The sequence below is a fragment of the Perca fluviatilis genome, chromosome 16, assembly GCF_010015445.1.
Source record: "Perca fluviatilis chromosome 16, GENO_Pfluv_1.0, whole genome shotgun sequence".
In the NCBI taxonomy this organism is placed as follows: domain Eukaryota; kingdom Metazoa; phylum Chordata; class Actinopteri; order Perciformes; family Percidae; genus Perca; species Perca fluviatilis.
The window spans coordinates 26,335,061-26,361,199 of NC_053127.1; the positions used below are offsets into that span (position 1 = coordinate 26,335,061).

Genomic DNA, 26,139 nt, shown 5'->3' on the forward strand with positions numbered 1-26,139 from the left:
GAACATTACATAAGTTAAGTCACTTACTGGTCCTTGAGCCAATAAGATTATTGCTTTCAGTACTGTTGGTCCCACCTTGAGCAAAATATTACGTGCATGTAATATGAATGATGCTGTATATTTTTCATTATAATAATTATTATGAAATATATTTTATTGTTATACATGTATGTTACGTTCAGCAGTACCCCTGTATTATTTTATTTTTTACACATACCCAGGATTATTTGAGGATAATACTAAAACTCAAATCTCTTGCACTAACACCACTGAGCAGCTATGAATAAATGCACAGTGCACTGTCACAGCGACTACTGTATGGATAGAGAAACAGCCATGTAAGATAAGTGATAGCTGGTGAATAAAGGGAAATCATTAAAAGCAGCTCGGGCACCACGAGTAGTGGAAAAGGACAGAAGAGAAGTAAAAAGAAAATGATGAGGTAAAACAGGAGAGCAGAGGCAGTACATCACAGGAAGCCAGAGAGACAGAGGATAAGTAAAGGTGGCCTCATCTTATCGTCCTATCCTGTCACAAACCTCCAACCTGATATATGAAACCTACTTAGAGTCCACACTAAGAGGCTGCGTATGAGCAATGCTTCCTACTTACATACACAGATTTTGTCAGTGAATTATGAAACACTGCACACATTCCCGACTGCCTTTCCAACTCATAAATTACAATCCTCTGAGGAACATTATTAAAATACTCCAAAGTGATAAAAAAAAGGAATTAGAGTACATGGTTTAGTTTAATTTGATTTTTAGCAGATTTTAGTTTAGTAAGGTCAATACACATATTGTTTTAAAACAATCGAAATGGTGGTTCTGACGGCCATGTAGTGCACAAACAGACAGTTGTGGAGGAAGTATTTAGATCCTTTACTAAAGTAAAATTACTAATACCACACTGTAAAAAATACTCTGTTACAAGTACAATTCCCGCACTGAAAATGTTACTTAAGTAAAAGTATGTATCATCAGAAAAATGTAATGAAAGTATTACAAGTAAAAGTACTCAATGCAGAAAAATCCTCACATTATAGAAACTGGAAACGATCCAAACTGTCAATCAATGAAGTGATTAATCAGCTGATTATTTTCAGCTGGCCGTTATATTGTTGGGTAGTTTAATTTAAAATAAAACATTGTATTTTATAAACAACATGTGTTTTGTCTGCAAAACTCTTAATTTGTAAAGTAACTAGTAACTACTCAATGTAGTGGAGTAAAAAGTAGAATATTTTACCTCAAAAGTACCTCAAATTTATACTTAAGTACAGTACTGGAGTAAATGTACTTTGCACCAATGTAAAGAGAACAGTAGATGGTGTGACTCATGATTCGGTTTAAATTTTATTTATATGTTTGTAAACGAAATAATAACTCTTGAAGGTTAGTTTCTTTCTAAAGAAGGCAGCATGCCCATGTACAGTGTGGCTAATTGAGGACAGTGTGTGCTCATTACAGGGTTTATCCTGAAGCCATTAGGAAACGTATTGGCTAAATAAGTGTATGATTCATTTAATAGTCCTTTATGGTCCAACTTATAATTTATTTACTTATAGACCTAATTTGTTCAGCAAGTCACCCACTGGCAGTTTTAACAGATGCCATCGTTTCCACGTCCCTTCATCATTTTAAAGTGAACATTGTGATGTATGACCAAGTGGGGAAGGTAAGGACTTTTAGGTATTTGCTATTATTTTTTTTTACTGAAAAAAACTCCTTACTCCTTCAGAGCTAATCTCTTGAGTAACCCTACATGTGCAGTAAATCCCAGTTAGTTCAGTGGCATGCCGTGTAATGGTAAGTCCTGCCGAAGCTGCCTGCATAATTACATTAACCTGTGGTAATTATGTGTAGATCCTCCTCAACGATCATGGCTAATGTGTCTCAAGAGAGTGGGATTCATGAATTAATTCTCTATTAATATATTCATTTGTGACCATTACACTAACTCTGGTGTGCACGTAAGTGAATAAGGGGTCATGTTGTTGGCTGCCATTTTGACAAATACGTTTTTATTACCTCTAATTATTAATTTATTTGCTTGCTTGTTCAGGCTGTTTTGACAATTACGACCAATTAACGTTTTGAGAAAACAACGGTAGACCTTAAATGTGAAATATTGGGGCACCCTGGAAGCTGAGGGGTTAAGGCACCGACGATGAACCGCAACATGCTTGATTCACGTCTGGCCGGGGACCTTTGGCTGTCATCCCCCATCTCTATCTCCTCATTTCCTGTCATCTTTTCAATGTCATGATGACAGAAATTATAAAACTGGATTATGGGTGGGTTATCATATCTACACAGTCCTAAAGTAAAGAAATGGCCAAAATGAGAAATGACAAAAAACATGACAAAATGATATGTGGTCTGTTGACCAGTGCAGGATGTATGAGAGGTTCAGTCAAATATGAGTTATTATAAAAAGTTGAAACTGAGAAACACACATATTGTACATTATATACTTATTCTTTACCCATATGAACCTGACTAATGCTCTTTGCTTCTCCTGCACTGCCATCTAGAGTTTATTGCTCATCTATTGGCACATGAAATGATGATCCACCAAAGGAACAGAGAAAGTCACATTGTGCAGGTGAGATAAAAAAAAAAAAGAAAAAAAAAAAAGACATCTCACCTCAAACAAAGCAAAGAAAATAACAACGTGACAAACTAAAGTCTACAGAGCTGGATAACAGACTCTAAAATGACAGACTCAAAAACGAGGAAAAAATAGTATTTCAAAAACAAACCGTTTAAATGTAAAGTCAGGAAAACAAAATAAAGTCACGTAGCCCAAATGAAAAAAAAGTGGAATCAAAAGGAAAAGTGACAGTGTGTGCTGGGGAATGTTCAAAGACTCAAAGGAAGAAGGACGGAGAGAAATAGAGACGGTATGTTGTGCTACTCAGTTAAGCTCATCAGTCAGTTGATACGTACGTCTGTATTTGAACGGCAGGCATGCGACCTTATAGGCAAAATGGACAGGTCTATTCCAGATGCTTTAAATGGAGACCACACGGTATAAATTATAAACCAAATGAGCGCTTTGCAGGAAGTAAATGACAGTAGTCCAGTAGACATTTGACTTTATAAATAAAAATATGTATGACATATACAGCAGTTAAGCTAAAAAGGACAGCATGTCCGAATATATGGAGATCTATAGGCTACCACATCAGCAGAAATACAGCAGGTTGACACAATAACACGTTTAGTCATTTGTAAATGTTTACATAGCGGCCTTTGATTGAAACGGATGTCTCAATAAGAGCAGCCACAGTGCACTCGCGACGTCAACGTAGCCACCCGACGAAAACAAAAAAGAAATCTTGAATAATGGATCTTTTGAAAGCACGCACTTAAAAAACAATGCCAACAAACAGCCAGCTACTTGAGATATTTACTTCTTGTGATGACAAAGCTCAATATTTTCAGCTACGGCTTTGTTCTGAGTTCATGTGCATGATTGTAACACAGCTGTTGTTGCAGGGTAGTTACAGGGAAATGACCATATACTACAAAATGTGCTGCATGCTGTGTGAGTCAAGGTAAGGATCTATGCAAAATTGTCTCAATACATTCCTACAAATTGGATGAATTTACTGTAAACCCACTTGGACCTGAATATCACTCTGCTTCCTGCATTGACACTGAATATCACCACTGCACATAATTATTGTGTTGTACAGTAAGTGATAATACACCGAATGTTTTTTTTCTATATCATAACATCTTAGAGTGCATTACCGTGATTATACCATGGTCTACGCAGCACAAAGCAGAAGTGCTGTTGCTTAATATACATTGCAGTTTAATATACATTGTGCACTGAGTTAGAATGGTAACCAAACTGTTTACTAGATACAGAATCTTTTATGTCCTTAAATGAATGTGTTTGTCTGAGACTGGGATCAATCACCAAAGCAATCAAAGCAAACAAAATTTGAATGTAAAGTTTTAGAAATTAAACTGCATATGGATTAAAAATCACAAATGTTCTTGTATATGCTGAGCCATCACATACTCATAAGAGAGAGGTAGAACTTACAGTATCTCCACGCTGGTGTAAAGTTGTAGAATAGTAGATACTAACAGACAAAGTACGCCAAACATCAGAAAGGATGCAACTAAGGGCAATTATTATTAAGATCGCTGCAATTAAGCATATTAGCACAACTAACCCTAACATAAAGTCTAGCTTCAGTTTCTCTCATATTGTTGACTTCAACATCTACACTCTCCCATCTTATTTTTCTCTCCAGTTCTACATGATGCACACATCATTTTTTATGTGGAAACCCGTTTTATACGGCCTGCTGTTGGAGTTCAATAATGAGATGGCCTTTTAAGCGTGCTTCCTGGTAGTGAGGATGACAGCATCTATCTCCAGATGCTGTAAATGACATCTCTTTTCTTGTTTATCTATGTGAAACAATTGGATAGCTGCATCTTGCCCTTGGCCGTCCTATCCTGGCCCTGTCGAGGACACACCTCTCATCAATCACTGCGGGTTCAAAAAGTGAGCCACTGGGGACGTTAAGAGGAGAGTGGAAATGGAAAAAAAAGCTCATGCAGCATGCAGGATGCCTCACCAATGTCTGACCTAGGGTTTTTGTACTTTGCAGTCCACTGCGATACATCGTGGTGCAATTCTATCAGCATTTTTCTCCTTCATTTCAAAGTTGCTGAAAACAACACTTTGAATCGGAAGATGAAGTATGTCCTTTCTCCTGCATGCCATCTCTCACCACCCTTGCCCCCCTCTGCCTGCCTACATACACACCTCATTTAATTCAAATAGAAAATCTAAGTGAAGGGAAAAGGAAAAAGCGCCCAGCTTGAGCATTTCTCCCGTGTTTCCTCCGAAAAATAAATCACTGGGTGTTCTCTCTTCATCAGGATAGATACCACTTGTTCATGCCCCAGCATCCATCCTGGGATTCTGACAACAGACTCCTGTTTTGCGCTGAATAGGCATTACTTCGAGACTGAGTTACAACGGCCTGTGCTATCAGCCCGTATGCGAAACAGCCCATGTGACATGTGGCAGCACGCAGACTAGGAGATTGTCCTCAGTATTGCAAAAGTGTCCACTGGTCTTGAAAGAACTGCTGCCATATATATCACTTAATGGCTGCAGCTGCCAAAATGCAGGTTGACGTCCTGCACGTCATGTTCACCGAGGGTACAACTATCGTGTGGAAAGTGATTTCTGTAAATAGCTGCACACATATGTAAAGAGCATTTAGTCTGTTATCGTATAGGATACAAAGGATAGCCTGAGATCAATTACACTTTCATTACATACAGTATAGTACATTAGAAAGTTAATATAAAGCGCTGCAGCTCCTGCTTTTTACATCCCTTTCATATTCAGTCAATTAAGTGTCTATTCTACTCACCAGTCCCAATGCAACTGATCTGCAGTTCTATGGCTATATTTGATGCTTTTCCATTACAAACAAGATCAAGCTGCAGCTGGGGCTCATTTGGGTCAATGTGAAATGAGATCAGTAAAGCCCAGGCTGCGTATGGCAGACAGGGACAGGTGACCGTACTTTGATGACTCGGCTGCAGGATGAACTGACACAGAGCTGCATCAGAGTGGTAAAATGAATGCGGCCTATAGCCAGAGATCAGGTGCTTACTGTTGGGGCCACAAGCTGCCTTACGGATAGAGTCAGGCTCTCACATCCCTGTGCTCCTGGCACCTATTGATGCTTTTTAATGTTCGAGATCGTTAAACTGCAAAATATATACGCTAATGCTCCTTCAATTGGAACCATTAAAAGGCTCTTGTCAAATTCCTTTACAGCTTATTGTGATAAATACTCCGTTCAGTCATAAGGGAGCCCTGACAGACAGCTGTCCTGTTGTAGAGAAATAGGAATACAGCATTGGAAGCAACATGACTTTCAACGTTACAGTACCATACAATAGTTCAGCAACATTTGTAAAGCTACATTTTGTTGTTGTTTTATTGTGTTAAAGAGGTGTTTCAACTCCATGGTATTTTTTAAGGGCCATGTGTTCCTGTTTCTAGTCCACTCATTGTATATTTACTGAATTTCTTTCAACAATATGTCTTGTTTTTTTAGATTTTGGGTGATGTCAACATCTAATTATCTACAGTACAATGTGAGGCATTGAATTGACAGTGCATAGGACATTGTTGGTATTGAATTTTTACATGAGGCTTATCAACCAAAATATTTTGATTTCATGTGTGACATTACAGTCCAAGGACAGGACCCATTCCTTTCTGTCGTTTTTGCCTAAAAGATACATAAGTGAACTCTCACTATATATATCCTGAACAGAAACATTGAAGCCCTTTATGAATGTGAAGTTATCCAAAATAATCACAGAGCAGATTTTCACTTGCAATTTTGAGCAGTCACGTGGATTTCTAAAATCTGCAGGGCTATCTACAACAGTTGACAACACTTCATAAATAACCCCAGTACAGCACCTTCTGTTAGACATTTACAGCCTCTCCAGTTTCTTTGTCATCCTGTTTATGCACATCTACAGTATGCTCGGCAAAATTCATTTTCTCTCTGCTGCACAGCTGACAGAATACCATTTAATACACACTAAGCCAGTATCACTGTTTATTACACCAGACAAGGACAAAGTAAGGAAGGAGAGTAGCTTAGGAAAGCATCAGAGAACTGTATTTGTGCTGATAATCTAAATTATTTTCCATGTTCAGTATAAGAAGAAGAGAAAGACAATGTAAATGCTGACATAATCACCAACCACTGCAAAGAAGCTGAATAGTATGAAACAGCCCAATGCATTACATACATTACAAATACTTCTAGAACAGTCTATACACACTATACCTGATCTTGTGTTTATCACACAATCACAACTGCTATTGCGTATATGCTAATACATATTCATAAATAGTGATCCAGTTCTTGTTTTAATCATTGTGTTTGTGCTAAATTGTACCTATCTATTGTGTGGGAAATATGCCTGTAGAAGTAGAATTCATAGCACACCGCATTGTCGTAGTTTGAGCAGTCCATGTTTCCGTGTTTACAGTAATCACCGATAGGGGTGTTTATTAAAAAGCTAAACAAGCTTTACCTCACAGTCCAACTTAAATTAACTCATCTGTTTAGTTGCAACTGATGGGTTGATACTGACTTGCCACCAAGCAGATTACCTAGTTAGTCATTAAAAACATACCCAACCATCTTAGTTTTCCTCTGGCTTTTCTATTTAATGAAGAGAAGAAGATAAGTCTGTACTTTAATCAGTTAAAGAGCTTCAAACCCGTTGCTGAGTGATTTCCCCCTACAGTATAAGGTTGCATGTGGTGCAACTTGCAGTTTTCTGTAATTACATTAAACACTGTGATATGCACCGTATGCGCACATTTTCAGCGGAGCACATCCAATTTAATTATTTAAATAATTTTCTTTTTTATCTGCGGTGTTTTAAATCTGTTAATTCAAATCAAATTCATGTGGTGTCTTCATTTCAGAAAAAAAAAAAAATTATATATATATATAGTATATTTTGTTCTGCATGCATCAGCACTATTAAATGACTTATTTGGGATTTGGTATGCTACATTAGGTTGGTCATTTAAAAATACATTCTCTCAATGACTACAAGCTCGTCCCAAAGTCACCATTTCAAAAGTGCTTGCCACAGAACAACCCCTGGACACTATTTAGTGGTGGTGGGTGCTTTCAACTTCTCTCTCTTCCTGATCAGCACTTGTATTTGAACACATATTTTGCCATGCCTTGTACCAGCTATATACAGTATACAAAAAAAATAATTCTACCACAGCATATTTAACTATGTATTCATAAAACACTGTAGTGTTGAATGTAAATATACATTTTAACACATGTGGTTCTTTGTTGATCAGAGGTGTTCTGCACTTGGTTCAGCCTCAGCAGGAAGAATGGCATGTTCACAGCATTTGTGATATGTCACCCTTCATGCTTTGTTAATGGTGGAAGCTGAGATCATAAAAGCCATTCCTGTGAAGGTGACAGCTTGATTTGAAATATGTCCTCCAGAAGGACAAATGTGTGACCGAGGTGAGAGCTGAGCTGGCTCCTGTTATCTCTTCCAACGGACTGGACATCACATTTGTTTCTCTCGTTAGACTCCTCAGCAAGTCTGCACACTGGTGACCCATTACTCTTCATGATTCCAGTTCTCCTGCGCAAATCATTCATGGTGACAGAAGCAATGGCAGATTACCCTGCCCTTTTTTCCTGACCGACAGTACAAACCCCACTCAGCCGTCCATGACCCCAGGTAGCAGTAGTGGACGCACAAAGAAATAATGTCTTACTAGATCACATGCAGAAACAGACAAAGGTATACATGTGACCACACACCAAGTGGCCTAAGTATATTGCACAAGTAAAAGACTATCAACAAACTATCCAGTGATTGGCATCTGCTTCATGGCCATAGGCAGTATTTTTACGTATGCTGACTGGGTTGAACCACAAGTATTCCAGAAGTCTTTCCATGCACATTGAAGTAATGAGCAGAGAAGACCATGGCTGTTTACAGTATGTAGAATAAATGGACAATTTGTCTGAAGAAGAAATTGAAATGAAATGTTACAGGTTGCAATATATTGTTAGGCGTGATAAAGGGGCAACCTCCAGGGATGAATTAAGCAAACAAGGAAGAGCCAAGAGCTGCAGTTCCTCAAATGGCCCCTTGAGGCGGGCTCCAAAAGGGAGTCAATCCCCATAGACCCCATATTAAAATGCCCAACTTTACAGCAGAAAAACGTGTTTACAGCCTGGTACAAATACGGTTTTGGTCTCTATAGCTAATATTCCCATTCATGACAACTATACGGAGGGTGGATTTTTATATTACTCATTCATTTAAATGATATTAAAGTACTCATATTATTCTCATTTTCAGGTTCATAATTGTATTTAGAGGCTGTACTAGAATAGGCTTATGTGGTTTAATTTTCAAAAAAACACCATATTTTTGTTGTACTGCACATTGCTGCAGTTCCTGCAGCTCATCTTTTCACCCTGTGTGTTGAGCTCTCTGTTTTAGCTACAGAGTGAGGCATCTCACTTCTGTACCTTCTTTGTTGGCAGTCGCACATGCGCAGTAGCTAGGTAAGCACTACTAGCTAGTCAGTTGCAGAGTATGTGGGTGTGCTATGCTAGCAGCTAGGCGAGCATTATAATGTGTGTTACAAAGTGACAACAACATGTGGGTGCTGTCCTTCAGGCTTCATTTGGTCCTGACTCAGCTACATCCACACGCCACCTCTTTGCCCATTCCTGGATTAGCCGGGAGCAGGCGGAGTCGGGTACTGCCGAGATGGCGACGGCTGGAGCCGCCCACAGTAAGCTTCCCAATGGCTCTTTAGAAACCAATGGCTGTCATCACAGAGACTACGGCCATGTTTTATACAATCTATGGGCATGATTAAAATGCTCTGCATACATGCCAAAGCAGAATGCCTTGCATTTCTTCACCACACAGCCATAAAACATTCATTTTGTTGCTGTTGTTACTTATAAAAATTATTTAAATTAGCATCTACTACGAGGTAACACCATATTTGTAAATGTATTGAGAGACTGGTTAATAATTAAATGGACCTCTTATGAAACTAATTTAGCTAGGTCATGTATTTCATTACTCTACTTAATAAATGTATTCAGATACATTTAATGGGTCATCACTTTTATGAAAACCACTTCATCATAGAGCAGAACATCCCGCTGTGCCAACATGTACTGTATGCCTGTACTGTACGTGTTGAGGCCATGTGTCAGAGAAACCATCCCAAGCATTTCAGAGGGGTTGTCTATATCATTGCGGGCTGTGTTGTCCAGGAGAGGCAATATTTGCAGTTGTGGTTTTATTGTATAGTGGCAGGCAAGTTGAGGGAGAAATAATCATTTGATGCAGAGACATGCGAGGTCTCAAGCACTCTCAAATGCCTATGTGTTTGTGTGTGCATGCATGCAAGGCAGTGTGAATAAAAAAAATTATTTAAAAAGTGATATATGGTTGCAGTGACATTTTTGTATCGAAACACGATTAATGATTATCTAAATTGCAATTAATTTGTGATTTCCTGCGATTATCATGATTAATCGCATATTTGTTCCCATACATTGTTACAAAATACAGTATAGATATTGCCAGAAAGCCAGGCTAATGTGAGACTCAACTGTATCTCAACTATAAATAGTTCTGGTTCTAATAATTCTCTGCTTCTTTCTAAATGCTTATGCATTTGTGCTAGAACAGAGAATAACATTTCATAGTAATCCACATTACACGTAAAAGCTAATTTGTTGCATTTGACTGAAAGTCATTACAATCAAAATGGCAGTTGTTGTTCATTTCTCTTAGGTGGATAAACTGGAGAAGCAAAACAAACTGTATATACGGGAAAGTGTCCCTGAGCATGCTCAGTGACATCTACCTGACACTGAGCTGTAGAAAAAGCAGTCGCAGAGCTGTTTCAGAATAAACTACACATGAGACTGACTAGCAGCCATAAAACCAGAAATACCTTAACAAGACATGTTTAACTCAACAACAGGATGTTTACAAGTGACATCTGCCCAAAAACCGCAGTGTCACAGGAGATCTTCCAGGTGCAGGAGGCTCAAGTCAACCACGGGTTGACGGCCCTGTTCATCATTGAGTACATTTACATGCACACCAATATTCCACTATTATTCCGAATATGACAATATTCCAAATTTGATACAGGTCATGTAAACAGCATATTCCGGTTGGATATTCCGAATAAGGCCCTTTTCCAAATATAGCATTTTCAGATTAAGACATGTGGGATATTGCTGTATTATTCTGGTTTTAGAGGCATTCTTTGGACATGTATACAGCGCATTCGGAATATGCGTCTCAATCAGGGGTTTTACCGCAGTTTACGGCCTCTTGCCTGTTTACGGCTTATGGTCAGCTCTGTGCGTTGCTATGGTTTCTGTACACAAACCAACCAGCCAACAGTTTGCAAGGCTGCAGACCTGATAAGAAGGAGAAACACAGCTATTTTTAAACATTATCAAAGACTTGGATATCAACATGTTTTTGGATCGCTACACCTAATTTTTCAAGAAGCTGGTTGAAGGAATGTAAGAGGGATGCTGTGTTCGCACGCTCCAACAAGTCTACCACCGGTAGTGGTAAACTTTGAAATGTTTTTATTTTGCACGTTACATAAACGGAAATATTAGTTGAATATTCACTTTCATTAGCCATGTAAACAGCTTAGTTGGAATATCATCTTTCGGAATAAGGACAAAAACTGGAATATTATGTGTATGTAAACGTAGTCAATTTGAGAAGGTTCTACCCTTTAAGTCTGAACTATCTACAAGTATCTGGTCTTCAGGCAACAACACTGATGGTACCAGGTGCACTGGTGATGACAGAATTGTAGGACTTGTTCTGCCACTAGAAGCTTTGTGACACACGTCACAAGGGAAGATGGTCTGAGTGCAATTTAATGACACACCAGTCTGCCATCTTGACAATAAATGAGACAAGGCCCCTCTGGGTTTAGATAACTCCAAGCAACTCACAGATCATTTTCATCTGTTATTTCAGACAGTGGTCCCTCATAATCTTCTAAAGCCCTCCTTCACTGTCTGAACTGCTTGCTCTGCTAAACCATAATAGGAAGGGGAAAAAGACCTATACTAACATAACAAATGCCATGCTGTTTTATGAACCCACTATAAAGGTAACAGGTAAATATTGTCCCATTGTCTGCACTGCAATATTGAGCAGGCCATGGCCTGCAAACACCTTGTTGTGATGGGGCCATCAATCTACTTTGAGTAAGCATCCAAAATTCCAGAGACAGATGAGGAACATCTGCCTTTTGAACAGACTGGCTAAGGTATGTAAGGAGGTGATTGAACCATTCTTTGATGGGCTTTCTTCTCTACCTTCTTGTCTATATTGGGCCACCAGACATACAATTGGGCACAGGTCGCCAACCGCAAGGCACCCAAATGATCCTCTTGTATCTCCTCCATGATCTGTGATCAGTCACAGGGAGGTACAACCACTCGGGTACCCCAAAGGATGTATCTGTCTTCCAGACACTGTTTGCAAAGGCTATACAGGACAGGATATTGTCTTCCTCTATCCAATGTCTAAAGTGTACTGGTAAATGGTGGGGCTGTATGCCACAAACACTAGTCCAAGGGTCCAAGGGTGGCCAACTATGTAGGGCCCGACCTCAGCAGGTGATTTTACAGATTAGTTATTTCCCTCTACTCTAACTACTACTACTAACAAGTGAGAGAATTATTTGGTTGGCCAGAAAACCCGTATTGGCTCTCCATGGCACATGGTTGGCAACTTCTGTAGTAGGCAGTTGTACCTGAACAAATCCTTGTGCCTTTTAATGTTGGGCTCATGTCCAGTTTTTTCCTTCAGGACTGAATGATGGGGGCCACCCACTTGGAAAGATGCACTGGCCCAATGATCCCCAGTTTGTGCAAATGCTCCAACACTTTCTATACTTTACCCTTCATGGCATTAAGCACAAGCTGGGCTTTATGGATGTGTTCCCTCACATTAAAACCCTTGAGGGTGCCGAGCTCCTTCTTAAAAAGTTGTACTTGATTTTTTGCCAATTCAGTTGGATCTCTCTGAGCCAATCATGGCTCAAATCAGTCTCAAATGTAATGACACTAAACACTTAAACTGCTCGGTGTCCCCTCTGAATATTTCTAGCAGTAATGCTTGCAGTAATCTGTAGGTCCCTGATAAATATCAAGTGCTTTCTTGAAAGTCAGGGAAGGTAACTCTGCCAACATAAGGCACTGTACTGTATGCCATCACCATTAACCCTTCAGAGTAGAGCTGTCTTAGAGCATATCATCAAACACAACGCAAAAGTCACACTGCTCCAACAACTGGTGCAACTCTGCCACAATATACACGTCAAACTGGACTTACTGGAATGGCTGTGAAATTTGAAATTGGACCACAAGGCTTTGGATCACAGTGGTTGAAAGACCAGTTCCTCATATGGCAAATCGCACACAGTTGTAGAAGAATAGAGCAATTTTTAACCTCATCCATAATCCCATTAACAATGTCCCAGTGTTCCAATCTCTCCCTATACTGATGACACTCAATAGACACAAACTCACACAAACAGGACCACATTATCCTAACACATCCTCACGCATTTTCTTGAATCATCTGCCTAACCAGGAATCTATTTCTCAAAAAAGCATTTGCCCATTTACTATCTAGTTAAAGCTAGTGTACAAGAGACATTGGTGTGTGAGAAAGTGTAACTACAGTAGGAGAAACTGGAACTAAAATGTGTTTAATCCTTATTTCATTAGGGTTTTATATTAAATAGGAGAAGATAAAAAAAACGGCACTGAAGTAGCGCAGACACTGGTAGAGGCACTGCTTAATGGCCACTGGCTGAAGTGACATAACCAACAACTCAATTTTGTCTGCAAATGGATTTCCAGCCTAAACAGTGATACAACATACATTCCAAAAGTAAACTTGTAGACTTTATATTGATGACGAAAGGGCAAATTATTAGGACGTTACATCCAAGGGCTATAATCCAAACAAGTAGATAATGAAAGAGAAAAGATACATACACCATTTGCAACTGATGCATTAGTTAGGGAAAATAGCACAAAGACAACGTTTTTCTGCAAATTAAATAATGATAATAACTATAATTATAAGAATACAATTCACTTCCCCTGTAAGATCCTGAATGCTGGGATTTGGCTCTGTGTAACATTTTTCTTTGGCTCACAGATCAATGGCGAGTAGAGGGCAGAGTGGGCTTTTCATCTGGATATACTGGTGCTAAGGCCACAACACATCAGTAAAATCCTATGGCATTTCTCTTGGCAACCTCTTTCTGACCATTCAAACCATAGTGTTTTTCCATGAATGTGCACCTTTGAGTTTTAATTTCAAATATGGGTGTTGGCCAGGCTGTTAGGAGCCACAGTCAGTGTCCAGCATTGTGCCAAATTAAAACCCTCTTCGTTGAATCTGGAGAGCTGAAGGTCGTCAGCAGTTGTGTCACGACAAAAGTAGCTGACTGATGTTGGAAATATGATGGACTACAGCTCCCTAGCCTGAGGGTAAAGCACAGCTACTCTCTGCCTGGGATACTCTTTAAAACTTGCTCTACCCATTCCAGTGCATTCACAGGCTGCTAGACAATAGTGTGCTATAGCCAATAAATATTTAAGCAACCAACACAGAAGTAGATATGTTTGCTGTAATCATATTCAAGTCAAAGAAGCTCTAAAACCTGCCAATAATGAAGTATAAGACAAAGAAATGTTATTAGTCAATTTCGTCTGCTTTGACTTATAAAACTGTTGAGCGGCAACACTGTTGCTGGTGAGGAAGACAATAAAGTTTTGAAAGTCATTTAGATTAGTTAAAATTGCTGCCAACTGTCATTAAGGCACTACTTCAAATGCTTTTAGTGGGGCAGAGTAAGGTGTGGACATGTTATAAAGGCAATCTGATAATTCCCTGACTGAAATTAGCTGTGAATTGAAATATTTTAAAAGTGAAATGTTCATAACTACTGTCTGAAACAGTTGTGAATTGGACATTTCTTTGCTGCTTGCTCTCATTTCCTTCCAATGAATCTTTGAAACTCTGGAATGGCAGCACTCCAAAACACAGAATGAAGCCGTAAACTCAACTATGACATATTTTTACAATGGCTAACATCCGGTTAACGCATTTTGGCACATAAGCTTTCATCAGAGCATCTGTTTTTGGCAGAGCACCCAACCTGAAGAAGGTTATATGAGGAGGCGCACCTGCTATATGTTTTTCACTGCTTGCTCTCATTCTCATCAAGTGTGACGTTGTCGCATGACTGACAAGCTGCTGCCTGCAGCCTATTTAAAAAAAAATCCATTATTTGTCTATTATTTCTGACTATGATTTCAATTCATTATGGCTAAACAAGGGATGATCATGAATTTTGCAAGCGTTGGGGTTTTCTGCATGTTGATATATTTCCATATACGGTAGATTTTTGGCCATGAAACACTGGAGCTGGAGCTAATTTAAGTGGCGGCAGACACACTATTGTGTTACTTGCTCTCATTAAATTAACATCACACTCTGTTAACATGCCCTGGAAGTAAGACGCCTCTTTTGTTCTTTGTTTTTGGAAGTGGCCATTAGCTTTTCTGAATACAAAGTGTTTTTTTTAATACTTAATGTCTACAGCAGGGACAATAAAGTGTTAAAATGAATAGGTTTAATCATATATTGCATTCAGGCCCCAGATGCTAATGTTAGAGTGATGAAACAGGAAACATCCTCTTTTAATCTACCCTGTACATTAAAGGTACAGGTGCCATACTTCACTTTGCAAAAATGGGGTTTCTCCCAAATTTCTCCAAACCTTCAATTTTACATTAAAGTACCGTGACCATTAGCTGTTGGCAATAGGCTAGTTTGCTGTTCAAAACTCCAACTATTTTTGTATTGCTAAACATCTATTGTGATTAAATTGTTTCAGTAAAACAATCAAAAAAAAAAAAATTTTTTTTTTTTTTTTTAAAAAAATTTTTTTAAAAAAAAATTTTTCAAATTTCCAATAGAAGTTAATGGGGCAAAAGTGTTTTCCCTGATCTGCAAATCAAATGCTCAAAAACACTGCTACGCAATACAAAGACAACACAAAACAAATCCAATCTTAAAAGCATTACAAAATCAATACATTCACTATCCCTGGTGTTAAAAAACATAGTGTTTGACTGCTCTTCTCTGTGTGTGCCCTACTTCTCGAAGAGCAGCCATCTTCGATACGTGAATAGATGCATAGTAATGACATGGTAGCAGTCACATCAAAGCCATTGCCTATATTTTGCCACAGGCCCACTCTTCGACAGATTTCAGAGGATTGATTTGTAAATACTGTGCACACACCTTCACTTGTACATTCCCTCGACAACAGAGACCCCCCCCCCCCAAAGCAGATGCAGCCGAAACACGTACCTCCAAAATCAGGCCTTAAACGGATGTCATATCCCTTCAGCAACTTGTCCACGGTGGTCTTGGCCACAGACATTCCGGTGCTTCCAGTGGAAGAGCTGAGGACAGAAACCACAGAGCCATTTTAAGTGGTGGAGGAAAAGCAGCAAAAACAGATACTTTTGTCATAGACATTTTGTTTCTCTACCGCACACCTACTGTACGATAAATGATTACTGCACGTACTCTCTGTTCTCAACATTAATGACATGAACTTTGAAGAGGAAGTCCTTATGACAACGCGGTGAGTCTTTGACAAAGGGAAAGAGGACTTAGGATGCATTAAACAACACCCACCACATACATTCATTCATGCATCGGATTTCTTCTAACTGAAGTATTAATTTGACATAATTTATCTATTTCATTCTCAATTTTAGTCAACTTCGGTTTTAATTTTGCATCCTTGGCTATCACTGCCAAACAATAAAGAATAAACATTCACACTGCAAAACATCTTAGGTGGTAGATATATTTTCTTTGTATGTTGCAGTCAGTTGTCAGACAAATGTATAAAAAGCATGCTGACTAGTGTGTTGTCATGGGGAAGGTTAAAAAAATACTTTGTGTATGCATTTCCCCCCTTGTAACCCTACCTACACTATATATATATATATATATATATATATATATATATATATATATATATATATATATATATATATATATATATATATATATAATCAGTTGAGTGGCTGTGGTGATGACACACATGTCAAGCATTTCATGGATGTCGATCTTTTCAAAAGAAGTGACATTAAAAGTAACAATGTCACAATTAGTTTCGCTCTCAGGAGCACAGTCGTATTCACTGGCATGCATTTAAATACGCTCTGTGTTAGAACACAGCCTCCCATCACGCTGTTAGAAGCACAGGCTGCGTTGGTCTGAGCCTGGACTGGAGACAGACTATTCCCAGGAGGAACGTATAGACCGCACTAGTCTGACTGACACTTAAAACATTGGTGCCATGACCTGCATCACCTGACCACGGCTGGCTCTCCAGCTGAGGTTCCTTGTTACGGGGAGGGTGTGGAATCAGCATAGGGGGGAAATGAGGGGGACGAAGTGGGTTAAAATTGCTCCCCTGATAGGAGGTCTAGCCCTCGGCTCAGTCAGGGAAGCACTGTTCAATTAGCTCACAGATAGTGCAGCTGTTCATCAAGCTGGCCAGTTACAGGACTTGCGAGTTTGACACCTGAGAGCGTCATTATGAGGGGAATATCAATGACACCTGAAAAACATACAAGATCTCCCCCATTTGTTTTTCTGGGTTATTATTATAAGATCAAAATGTCAAAGCAGTGCGAGCCAGTTGTCACTGAACTCCTACATCCCATTGCTGAGGCTGTAGGTTACTGCAGCCAAGGGAAAGGAGTAGGCCATGAGGGATATGTATGTATCAGTGCCTTTAACAACAAAACAATCAAGAAATTAATCTGGAGATCTGTGATGATGTTCATGAACTGCTTGTGCAGTACTCCATATTTTAAACATATCAAGGACTAGACAAGAGCTTATTTATTGAAAGGTTACATCTTACACCCTGCCTCCTCTTGAAAGCAACAACAACAGATGATGTGATCTGCTGGGATTTTTTTTTCCATTGTTTTTAATTGATTTTATATTGATTGAATAAAATGGCCAATTAAGAAGATTACATGAATGGCAATATTACTTTGCGTGTCTAGAGATTAATGCAATAAGTGGGCTTTCAGACAGCACTGTAGACTCATACATCTACAGCTGCTTACACTGGAGTAATCAATCGATCGTCGGCTGATTGATCCTATCAGCAAATCATCGGCCAGCCCTACTGTAGCCTACTGAGGGCTGTCATTTTTAGGCAGGATCATAGTGAAAGTCGCCCTTTCCAATATCCCCATTTGGATATCGGGAGTAGCCTAGGTTACGTTTCACAATAGGCTTGATAACGTGCACGCGCATGTTTTTACGCTCGCGCGCGCCACAGCACCATCTAATAAAGCATATATCGGCAGCAATGTCCCTAATAAGTAGGCCTGGGTGCCCCGTTAATGCGATTTGCCACATCTCAGCCTTTTATTGACCGCTAATCACGTCTATTGGTGTGAAAGGTTTTTTTTTTCTTAAGCGACGTTTTCTTACCTTTGAACAAAGCAGAAGAAGGACAAAGCCGCCAGAGCAGAGAAAATTCCACATAATTTATCTTCTTGACGACCCAACATCTCCACAAATCCTTATATATAGTTTCTATAATCCAACCAGTCCAGTGGTCCTCCAGAAAATGCACAAAGTAAAAACTGGCAATTAAAAAAAATAATAATTGCCTTTTAAAAATGTCGAATAAACTAGCCTACATCTACGCATGCGATGTCTTCATTAAAATAGGCTTCTTGATCAAAAAAAAAAAAAAAAAAAAAGAAATCTCGTAATTGGCCCCCGCTGTTTTCCCCGGCTATGGAAATCCGTGCAGGTCACAGAGCCCCTCGACCAACACCAGAAGATCAGACATCTTGCTCAAAAAACAGCATACACAATACTTTTAAAAGTAATGACAAGTATTCTTCCCCTTAAAAAAACAAACACTGGCATTAATGACTGAGCGGCAGCCTCTTGGTGATCAAATTGGTGGATGAAATTTCCCAGTCCAAATCTGCAGAAGAGGCATGGTTCCAGCGATGCTCTGGCGCCAGACTATTCCACAACGTGATGTTGTTAAAAGATATTTGTTTGAGCTGGAAACGCTGGTCGGCTGAAGGGGAGCGGTGGGTTTAAAAAAAAGAAAAAAGAAATCTTCATTCCCTTTTTTCCCCCCCCCCGTTGCTCCTGCTGATGATGATGTAGATCAGCGCAAAGTCACTGAGGGGAAAATGCACATTGAAAAAGCACTGGGTAATATCTGATGCAGACGTCAGAGCAGGCTATATCACTCCTGCTCTGGAAGAAAAAAAATGAGATGCCGAGAAATATGGATGGCCCCTTATACGCCAATGCATGTATCACAGCGTCGGGTATCATATCAAAGATGCAAACCTATTTGAAAAGTCCACTTGCCTCCGCTGTCCAACGATAAATGGCGTTTCAACACGTTAATGTGGTCCGCTCGTCTTCTCCTCGAAACACTGAACAAATGACAGACATTCAACAGTCCGAAGAGACATGATGGGGAGGTCTCTCGTCTCCTTTGGATTTTTTTCTTAGTTGAAATTAAAATGATGTCCTACTGGGGGGGGGAGATAGGGGAAAATGAAGGGGTTGGTGGGGGACCGCCTAAGGTGAATTCCTTAGCGACAGCCTGTTCATGCGCTCAATTGTCTGTCTATTCTCTTTGAAACCCATTAGGATGCTGGGAGTGTGTGCCGGTGCGTTTTCATGCATTTCATCCACTTTGCCACAATTTTTGAAAACGCGCACACAGAGAGACACGCACGTACGCACCCACACACAGTCATGCGTGCGCACACACAACACGAACAAGCACAATCTTTTTTTTTTATTTAATTTTTTTTATTTAGGCTATTTAATTGCCTATCACGAACCAGGAGTCGCTCTTTTTGTAGGCTATTTGAAACACAAACATCCTTACTGGAAATTGCTAATGCGCACATCACAATTCAAGAATCACACAAGCGTGTGTTTTATACAGAGGAGGTTTTCTTCAGGGATCTCTGTGCTGTCCAGTTGCTAAGCAACCCAGCCAGCACTGATGCAGTTGTGGTGATTCGAAGGCTATGCGCAAAGGCTCATTTAAAGGAGTAGACCCAATGCTGTCACCACTGTGGTGTCAGTGGGACAAAAGCAGACAGCAACTCCATGTGCCATGGAGCCATTTCTGCTATAATAGGGGCGAACGAACGCCATTTACAATAATGCATGGAGAAAGGCAACGTGGTGTGTCAGAGAAATCGCACTCCACTTTTGCTTCATCATCATTGTCCTAGGCTACTCCTCGTCATCATCCTCATCACTACCACCGTCACCGTCAGGGCCACTGGGATACATAGCAGAGTCAATCAGTCTTCCTCAGTTTGTTTTTGAAACTTGCTCAACAGGTATTTGTTGCTTTTGAATTATCCTCTGCTGTCCTTCATACTAAGGAAAAGTTTGGCCCCTACCATAGGTGATGTCACAGCACTGAACAAAAAGTATATGAATTGGAAAAGAAGGAAAAATGACAATTATGTTTATCTGGTGAGGTTTTCTGAGTGTCAACGTAAAACAAAAAGACAGAATAATTATACATTTGAATTTTGGCTTTTCTGTGCTCCACCTTTGGAAGAAACTGTATTCAATTCCCCCAATCATAAGACTGACATAATGTGGACGTTTTTAAAAGGAAATGGTAAAATATTGTACATCAAAAGGGAAATACCGTGACTGACATGGCCTGGCACCCAAGGATGAACAATATTAACACAACATGATCTGCAAGACACAGTCTGGCTTTCACAGTTCATACTCGTTACATCACAGGACTGAATAGCTATACCTACAAGCTTTGTATTTTGAGATGTATTTTTTTTTCTTTTTGCTAAAAGGAGGGTGGTCTGAAACGTTTGGGAGACGAAGGGAGGGTCTTTCATTTTTCCATGCCCCAGATTTATATTTTATGTCATCCTTTTCTTTTGGGATTTAATGTAAAAGTGGATGGAATAGATACATTAAAATAGTTGACCTCAATGTAATTAATTGGGAGACAGTTTGGGACATTTCCCACTGTTCCAAGAACCCAAATCACCAGCAGATCCACTTCAACATATGCCATAGGACATATTGGACGCCTCAGAAGAGAGACGTCTCTAAAGTCATTCCTCATTGCACGTTCTGTCAACCTGAACAAACTGGAACTTTCCTGCACATGGTCTAGGAGTGTGAACAGGGGCATGAGTTCCGGAATTGAACAACATCAATAATATCTCATGTGATAGGATGTCGACTTCCTACTGACCCGAGTGTTTTGTTACTTAATGATGACTCTAAATTACACCTACTTGGGAGACAGAAGAAAATTTGGCTAACCGGATCAACTGATGATCAAAATAAAAAATGATCTGAAAAAAATAGTTGACATCAAAAACACTAATTCTTTCACAAATTAATGCTATTACATCTGTATGTGGGCTTAAACAATTTCATCTGAGGTAAATAGCTCAATAGAATGTTTTTCAATTATTTCTTTTGCAAGGTTTTTACCCGACAGCGACATTACATATAAATGATTGTAGCAGTAACATATCAAGCTTAATATTAGGTTTAAATTGAGAAATTATGGGGGATTTTTCTTTTTCTAAGTCAATGAGTGGGTCAGAAGCAAATATATATATATAAAAGCCTGGGGAGTGTCTTGTGAATGAAGTTCAACACTCCGTCCAATAATTTTCGTACAGTCCCTAAATGGAGAGAGATACTGTGTGTTTGTTTGTAACCTTGTAAACCTAATAATTCAGTGGGCTTTCACCTTTGAATCCATGGTAGATAGTACCAGATTGGATTTTAAAATGGGAGTCAGTGATCTAAATGCAAATTATTCACCAGGCAATTTGAGAATAAACTAGCTTGACGTACTCTCGTCTATTCATGCATAGGTTCCAAGGCAACCGTAATTGTGCACTGGATTAATGCTATAAAAAAAAACAGTCTTGTCCATATACTGTATATTCTTTGAAGACATCGCTCCTCCATCTCCCATAACTTATGTTAGTAGAGCCAGAGTAGAGCAATGCCAGTACAGTACAGTAGTGGAATGTAATATGGAGTTACAGTAGAACCAGTGTGGCACCATTATAGATGGATCCCTCCGATCTCTGGGCATGCTCAGTCTGTTTTCCACCAGAGTCGCTCTTACTCACAATAGTGCTCCCATTCACAGCATTCCCTGATTACTGCAATTAACTTTAATTGGCATCAATGACAAGGAGATCCAAGCCCTTGAGATGTACCATGCTCTTTTTTTGCTCCATTCATATGTTGCATAACACATGTGAGTTACTGGGTCACCCTTGCTCCTATGATATAAATAGTATCACATGGTTAATGCATTGGTGCCTTACAGTCACTCCATGTTCCTCTTGCTGTTCATATCTGTCAAACACCCCAATCGACTCTAAGTAACAGATGATATATTTTATCTCTGCTTAGAGATGTTTAAATATGTTTCATCCTCACTTAGCGCAACTTCACCAGCAGTCTGTGACATAAGTGAATATGTGTTTTATAAAAGGGGCTGCCTTAATGAGAGTTCACTTAATGTTAATGTGTTGTGTACTCCCTTTGATTAGCGAACACAATCAAGGCTTCCCACGAAGAAGTTTCATTTAAGCCAACGCAGACTGTAACCATGAGGTAAAATGACAGCTTGAGTTCATGTTTGGTAAACCTCACTGTGAGAGGGCTTCCTTTACTGGTTGAATCAAATCGGTATCACCGCTGTCTCACCTTGGTTTAGAAAAGCAGAGCAAGAGACCTCCCTTGAGAGACAGAGACTGCAATATTGGCCTGATTCAAGTCTGAACTTGATGACCTGTATCTTTACTGTATTGTGTTACCAAGACTTGACATGTTTGGACTAGATGGACAGTGGTGTGTTAAGACTTTTTTGACTAGGGTGGCCCACTTATATCTACTTTAATTACATTACAGAATCTTCCCGTTTCTTATATTCCTCTGTTTAAAAATGTAATTTAAGAGGTAAATACACCTACCAATCACATACAACTGTTTTATACAGCTTTTATAGTTTATCCTCTGCGCTCCAAATCAAACCAAAATCGTATTCTTGTTCTTATTCTGGGATTTTGGTAGGCTAACGGCTAGGTTTAAAGAGATATTTTGCTGATATAAATCCAGCTCTGTGTCATGGCAGTGTGGGCAGTGTGTGCAGATGAGCAGTGTTTGTCTTCCCTCCGTGGCCGCACCGCACGGAGCTCCCAGCTGAGCAGAGCAGAAGAGGTCTGCTGAGTTCGGCTGACGACGCCAAACCTCGGCTGCTCAGAGCTCAGTACACTGGCGCCATGGCCTTGACCAACTGCCACTTTGCTTGTTTGCAAGCCATGATGTCTCTCTCTTTCTCATGGGCGGCCCAAATTCTCTGGACGGGCAAAGCAGAGAAAGGGGAGGTAACCTTGCTCCTTATGACCTCATAAGGAGAAGATTTCAGATCAGCCCATCTGAGCTTTCATTTTCTCAAAAGGCAGAGCAGGATACCCAGGGCTCGGTTTACACCCATCGCCATTTCTAGCCACTGGGGGACCATAGGCAGGTTGGGGAAAGTCATATTAATATTAAAAAAACTCATAAAGTGAAATTTTCATGCCATGGGAACTTTAAGACTGAAATGCACCTATAAACATGGGTTTACAGTTGATTCCACAGAAGGTCCCGCCTCTGACTGGGCAGATAGTAAATCATAGTTTAGGATAATGGGGTGGCACCTGGGGTGGTCAATTTCCGGCGCGTCCCCTGGACATGCCCCTGTAGATAGAGGAGTGAGTGATGTGACTTTACCAGGACAATGCAAACTGTCCTGAGCCCCCGGTTTACTGCTTTTATGTCGAGCCCAAGCAGAAAGACTGTCCAACCCATCAGGTTCAGTGAGGTGTATAGGTAAAAGTCTTTATTTCAAAGTAGCTGCAACCAAAAAGCAACAAAATTGAGAAAAGATACTAAAGAGGAAACCGAAACATATGCATTGAGACAGAATTTGCCAGAAGCGTTCTAGGATCAACATGTGTTTTCAGTTCTCTTGATTCCCCTGGCCACACACAAGCCAAACCCCTCTCAAATTGGGAGCTTAGTGGACCTCCTGCCTCATGACCTAATTAACTGACTATGAAGTCAGAGTCAAGTTAAAACCTCTGATCTATGCAAGCAGTGTGCCAGGTTCTGTAAATAGGAGTTTGACAGCAGGTGAATCAGCTTTAATCTGTATAGGGGTACTGTATGTACGTACTGTATGACTAAACTTCATGATTATCCACTGTTCACCATTGTATCTAACGCTGTGATCACACTGGCAGGTCAAAGCAGCACCGCAAGAGCTCACCTCCCCACCGTGTAACAGCGCACCTGACAAGCTTTGACAAAATTAAGGTTCATCTTCAACGTACATCGCGCCATTCATTGACCGCAGTGATGACATTGGAGGCTTTGAAAACACACGGCACAGAGCTCTGAAGCACTACCTCGAAGCAGGCTACCAGGCAATTGTTGCTATGCTACCGTAGAAAGCCCAATCAAAGTGCAGTGTGATGCTCGTTGAGGCTGGACTGCACCACAATGTTCCCAACACTTGTGAAGAGCGCTGTTTACACACAAACCATAGAGAGCACACAAGAGAGAAGGTAAATGCATGGTAATAGCTTTGTCCACGTCAGGTTTCTGCAGGGAAAAAACATATAGACAGAATGATGCATCGCATGAATAATATCCACTATTGATCATCATACTGTATGTGAGGTAATATATGTACTACAGGATGGCAGATGGAAATCCTCTACATGATTTATGACCTCACACTGAATGACATCCATTCAGTATTGTTAAACATGGCCATAAAAACGAGTGACATTAAAGGTTTGACATTTAGGCCTACTACTGGGTTTAATGCTTGATTCTGATGTTAGATTGCTCACAGCAATGTACCAATGTTCCAACTTAATTGAAAATTAACGAACATGTCCTTATTGACAATAAACAAGAAAGTCGTGGCCTTTGAAGTAAGGCTGGGAAAATGTAATACATATTTTAAAAAGATCGATAACGATGACATGAGGTGCTTGTCCTCAGGGTGTAGATAATACTAATCAGACTAAGCAAAGGTTAGGTGTGTCACACCACCCTCTGTTAAATAATTGTATTTTGTGCAATTACATGTAATGAGTGTCCATAGCCAGCCAGCAGCTTAACACACAGTCTACCTGTTTATCCTTTTAAATGAGAAAACTAAAGGTTCGCCACCCTGCAGGCGGCACACAACTAACGGACCTGAAGCACTCCTCTGTCCTCTACACCAGAGGATTGCACATCTCAAACAGTCACATGGCACGCGGGCCTTCAGAATTAGCATGGGCGAGGCGCAACACTCGATGCTAAATAGCTATTGATGGAGGACAAACACTAATACAAATCTGTAATTCTGTCCCATCCCTCACCTATGTCCCTTTGAAACTCTCAGTGCATTTCATGTATAGAACATTTGGGGAGGTGCATATTCAACCAGACCATTGTTGCCTTTTATTGATACAATCAAAATAATTCATTAAGTGTTTGTAAAGGTCTGGCATGGGGTTAATCTTCTCATCCAGCAAAGTCTTTTGTCAGTAACAGCATTACCTCTCTCTCCCTTTTGAGAGTGAGCGTATGTAATTGTGCTTGTTTGTCCTTGCATGTGTGAGTAGGTACATGCTCTCTGCATGTGTAGGTCATAGATTCCTCTTCGTTTATGTACACCATGTTTCTTTTATATTACACTGTCTTTCAGCTAGGTGGATTTCAGCATGCCATTGATTTATCTTTTATCAAACACTGTCTCACTATTTCTCCCTGTGAGGACGGCTTACAGCTGTAAGGTAGAGGCTTCATTTGGTCATTTTCTTATTCCTCTGGCAAAAGGGTAACTCATGTAATGCCCTTATTTGCATCCAAAGTGTCCTCATTTCAGTTTTCCTTCAACTCAAATGTCAAAGCCTGATGCAACAGCCTTCAGTTGTCTCATAACATGGAAACAATGAATGTCAACACCAAGCAAACATGGATTCACCACTATACGCCCCAAATATGTAACATTTCATAAATAGTAGTAGTTCGTCAAAAATAGCACTGTAGCATCCCTTCCTCTTTTCCTATCTGTATTCTACGTGGGACTTCAACACGGAACTCCTACGAGAAAGGGTTAATGAATTCCTCACACAGATAGATATTGCCATGGAAACAGCTGCGTGACTGCTTGCAGCTTGTATACACACAGGAGGAAAAAAAAACAATGGTGCCAAAGGTATTTCAAAATTCAGCAAGCAGAGGCTTTCCAGTACACATAGCTGCATTTAAGATGTTTCTTTTTTTTTAACAA

General features: G+C 39.9%; 1 protein-coding gene across 2 annotated transcripts in view; it reads right to left on the reverse strand.

The window, feature by feature from the left end:
* Positions 1–26,139, reverse strand: part of gabrb4 (gamma-aminobutyric acid type A receptor subunit beta4) — a 236,603-nt gene that overhangs the window by 37,622 nt on the left and 172,842 nt on the right. The window contains exons 1-2 of one of the 2 annotated variants that reach the window (XM_039777577.1): positions 18,219–19,262; positions 16,056–16,150 (exon numbers count right to left, since the gene is read on the reverse strand). In XM_039777577.1, the coding sequence (XP_039633511.1) occupies positions 16,056–16,150; positions 18,219–18,298 (175 nt within the window). In that variant the 5' untranslated portion in view covers positions 18,299–19,262. Of the gene's footprint in view, positions 1–16,055; positions 16,151–18,218; positions 19,263–26,139 lie in introns of those variants that run through there. The other variant, XM_039777576.1, reaches the window with a different exon arrangement.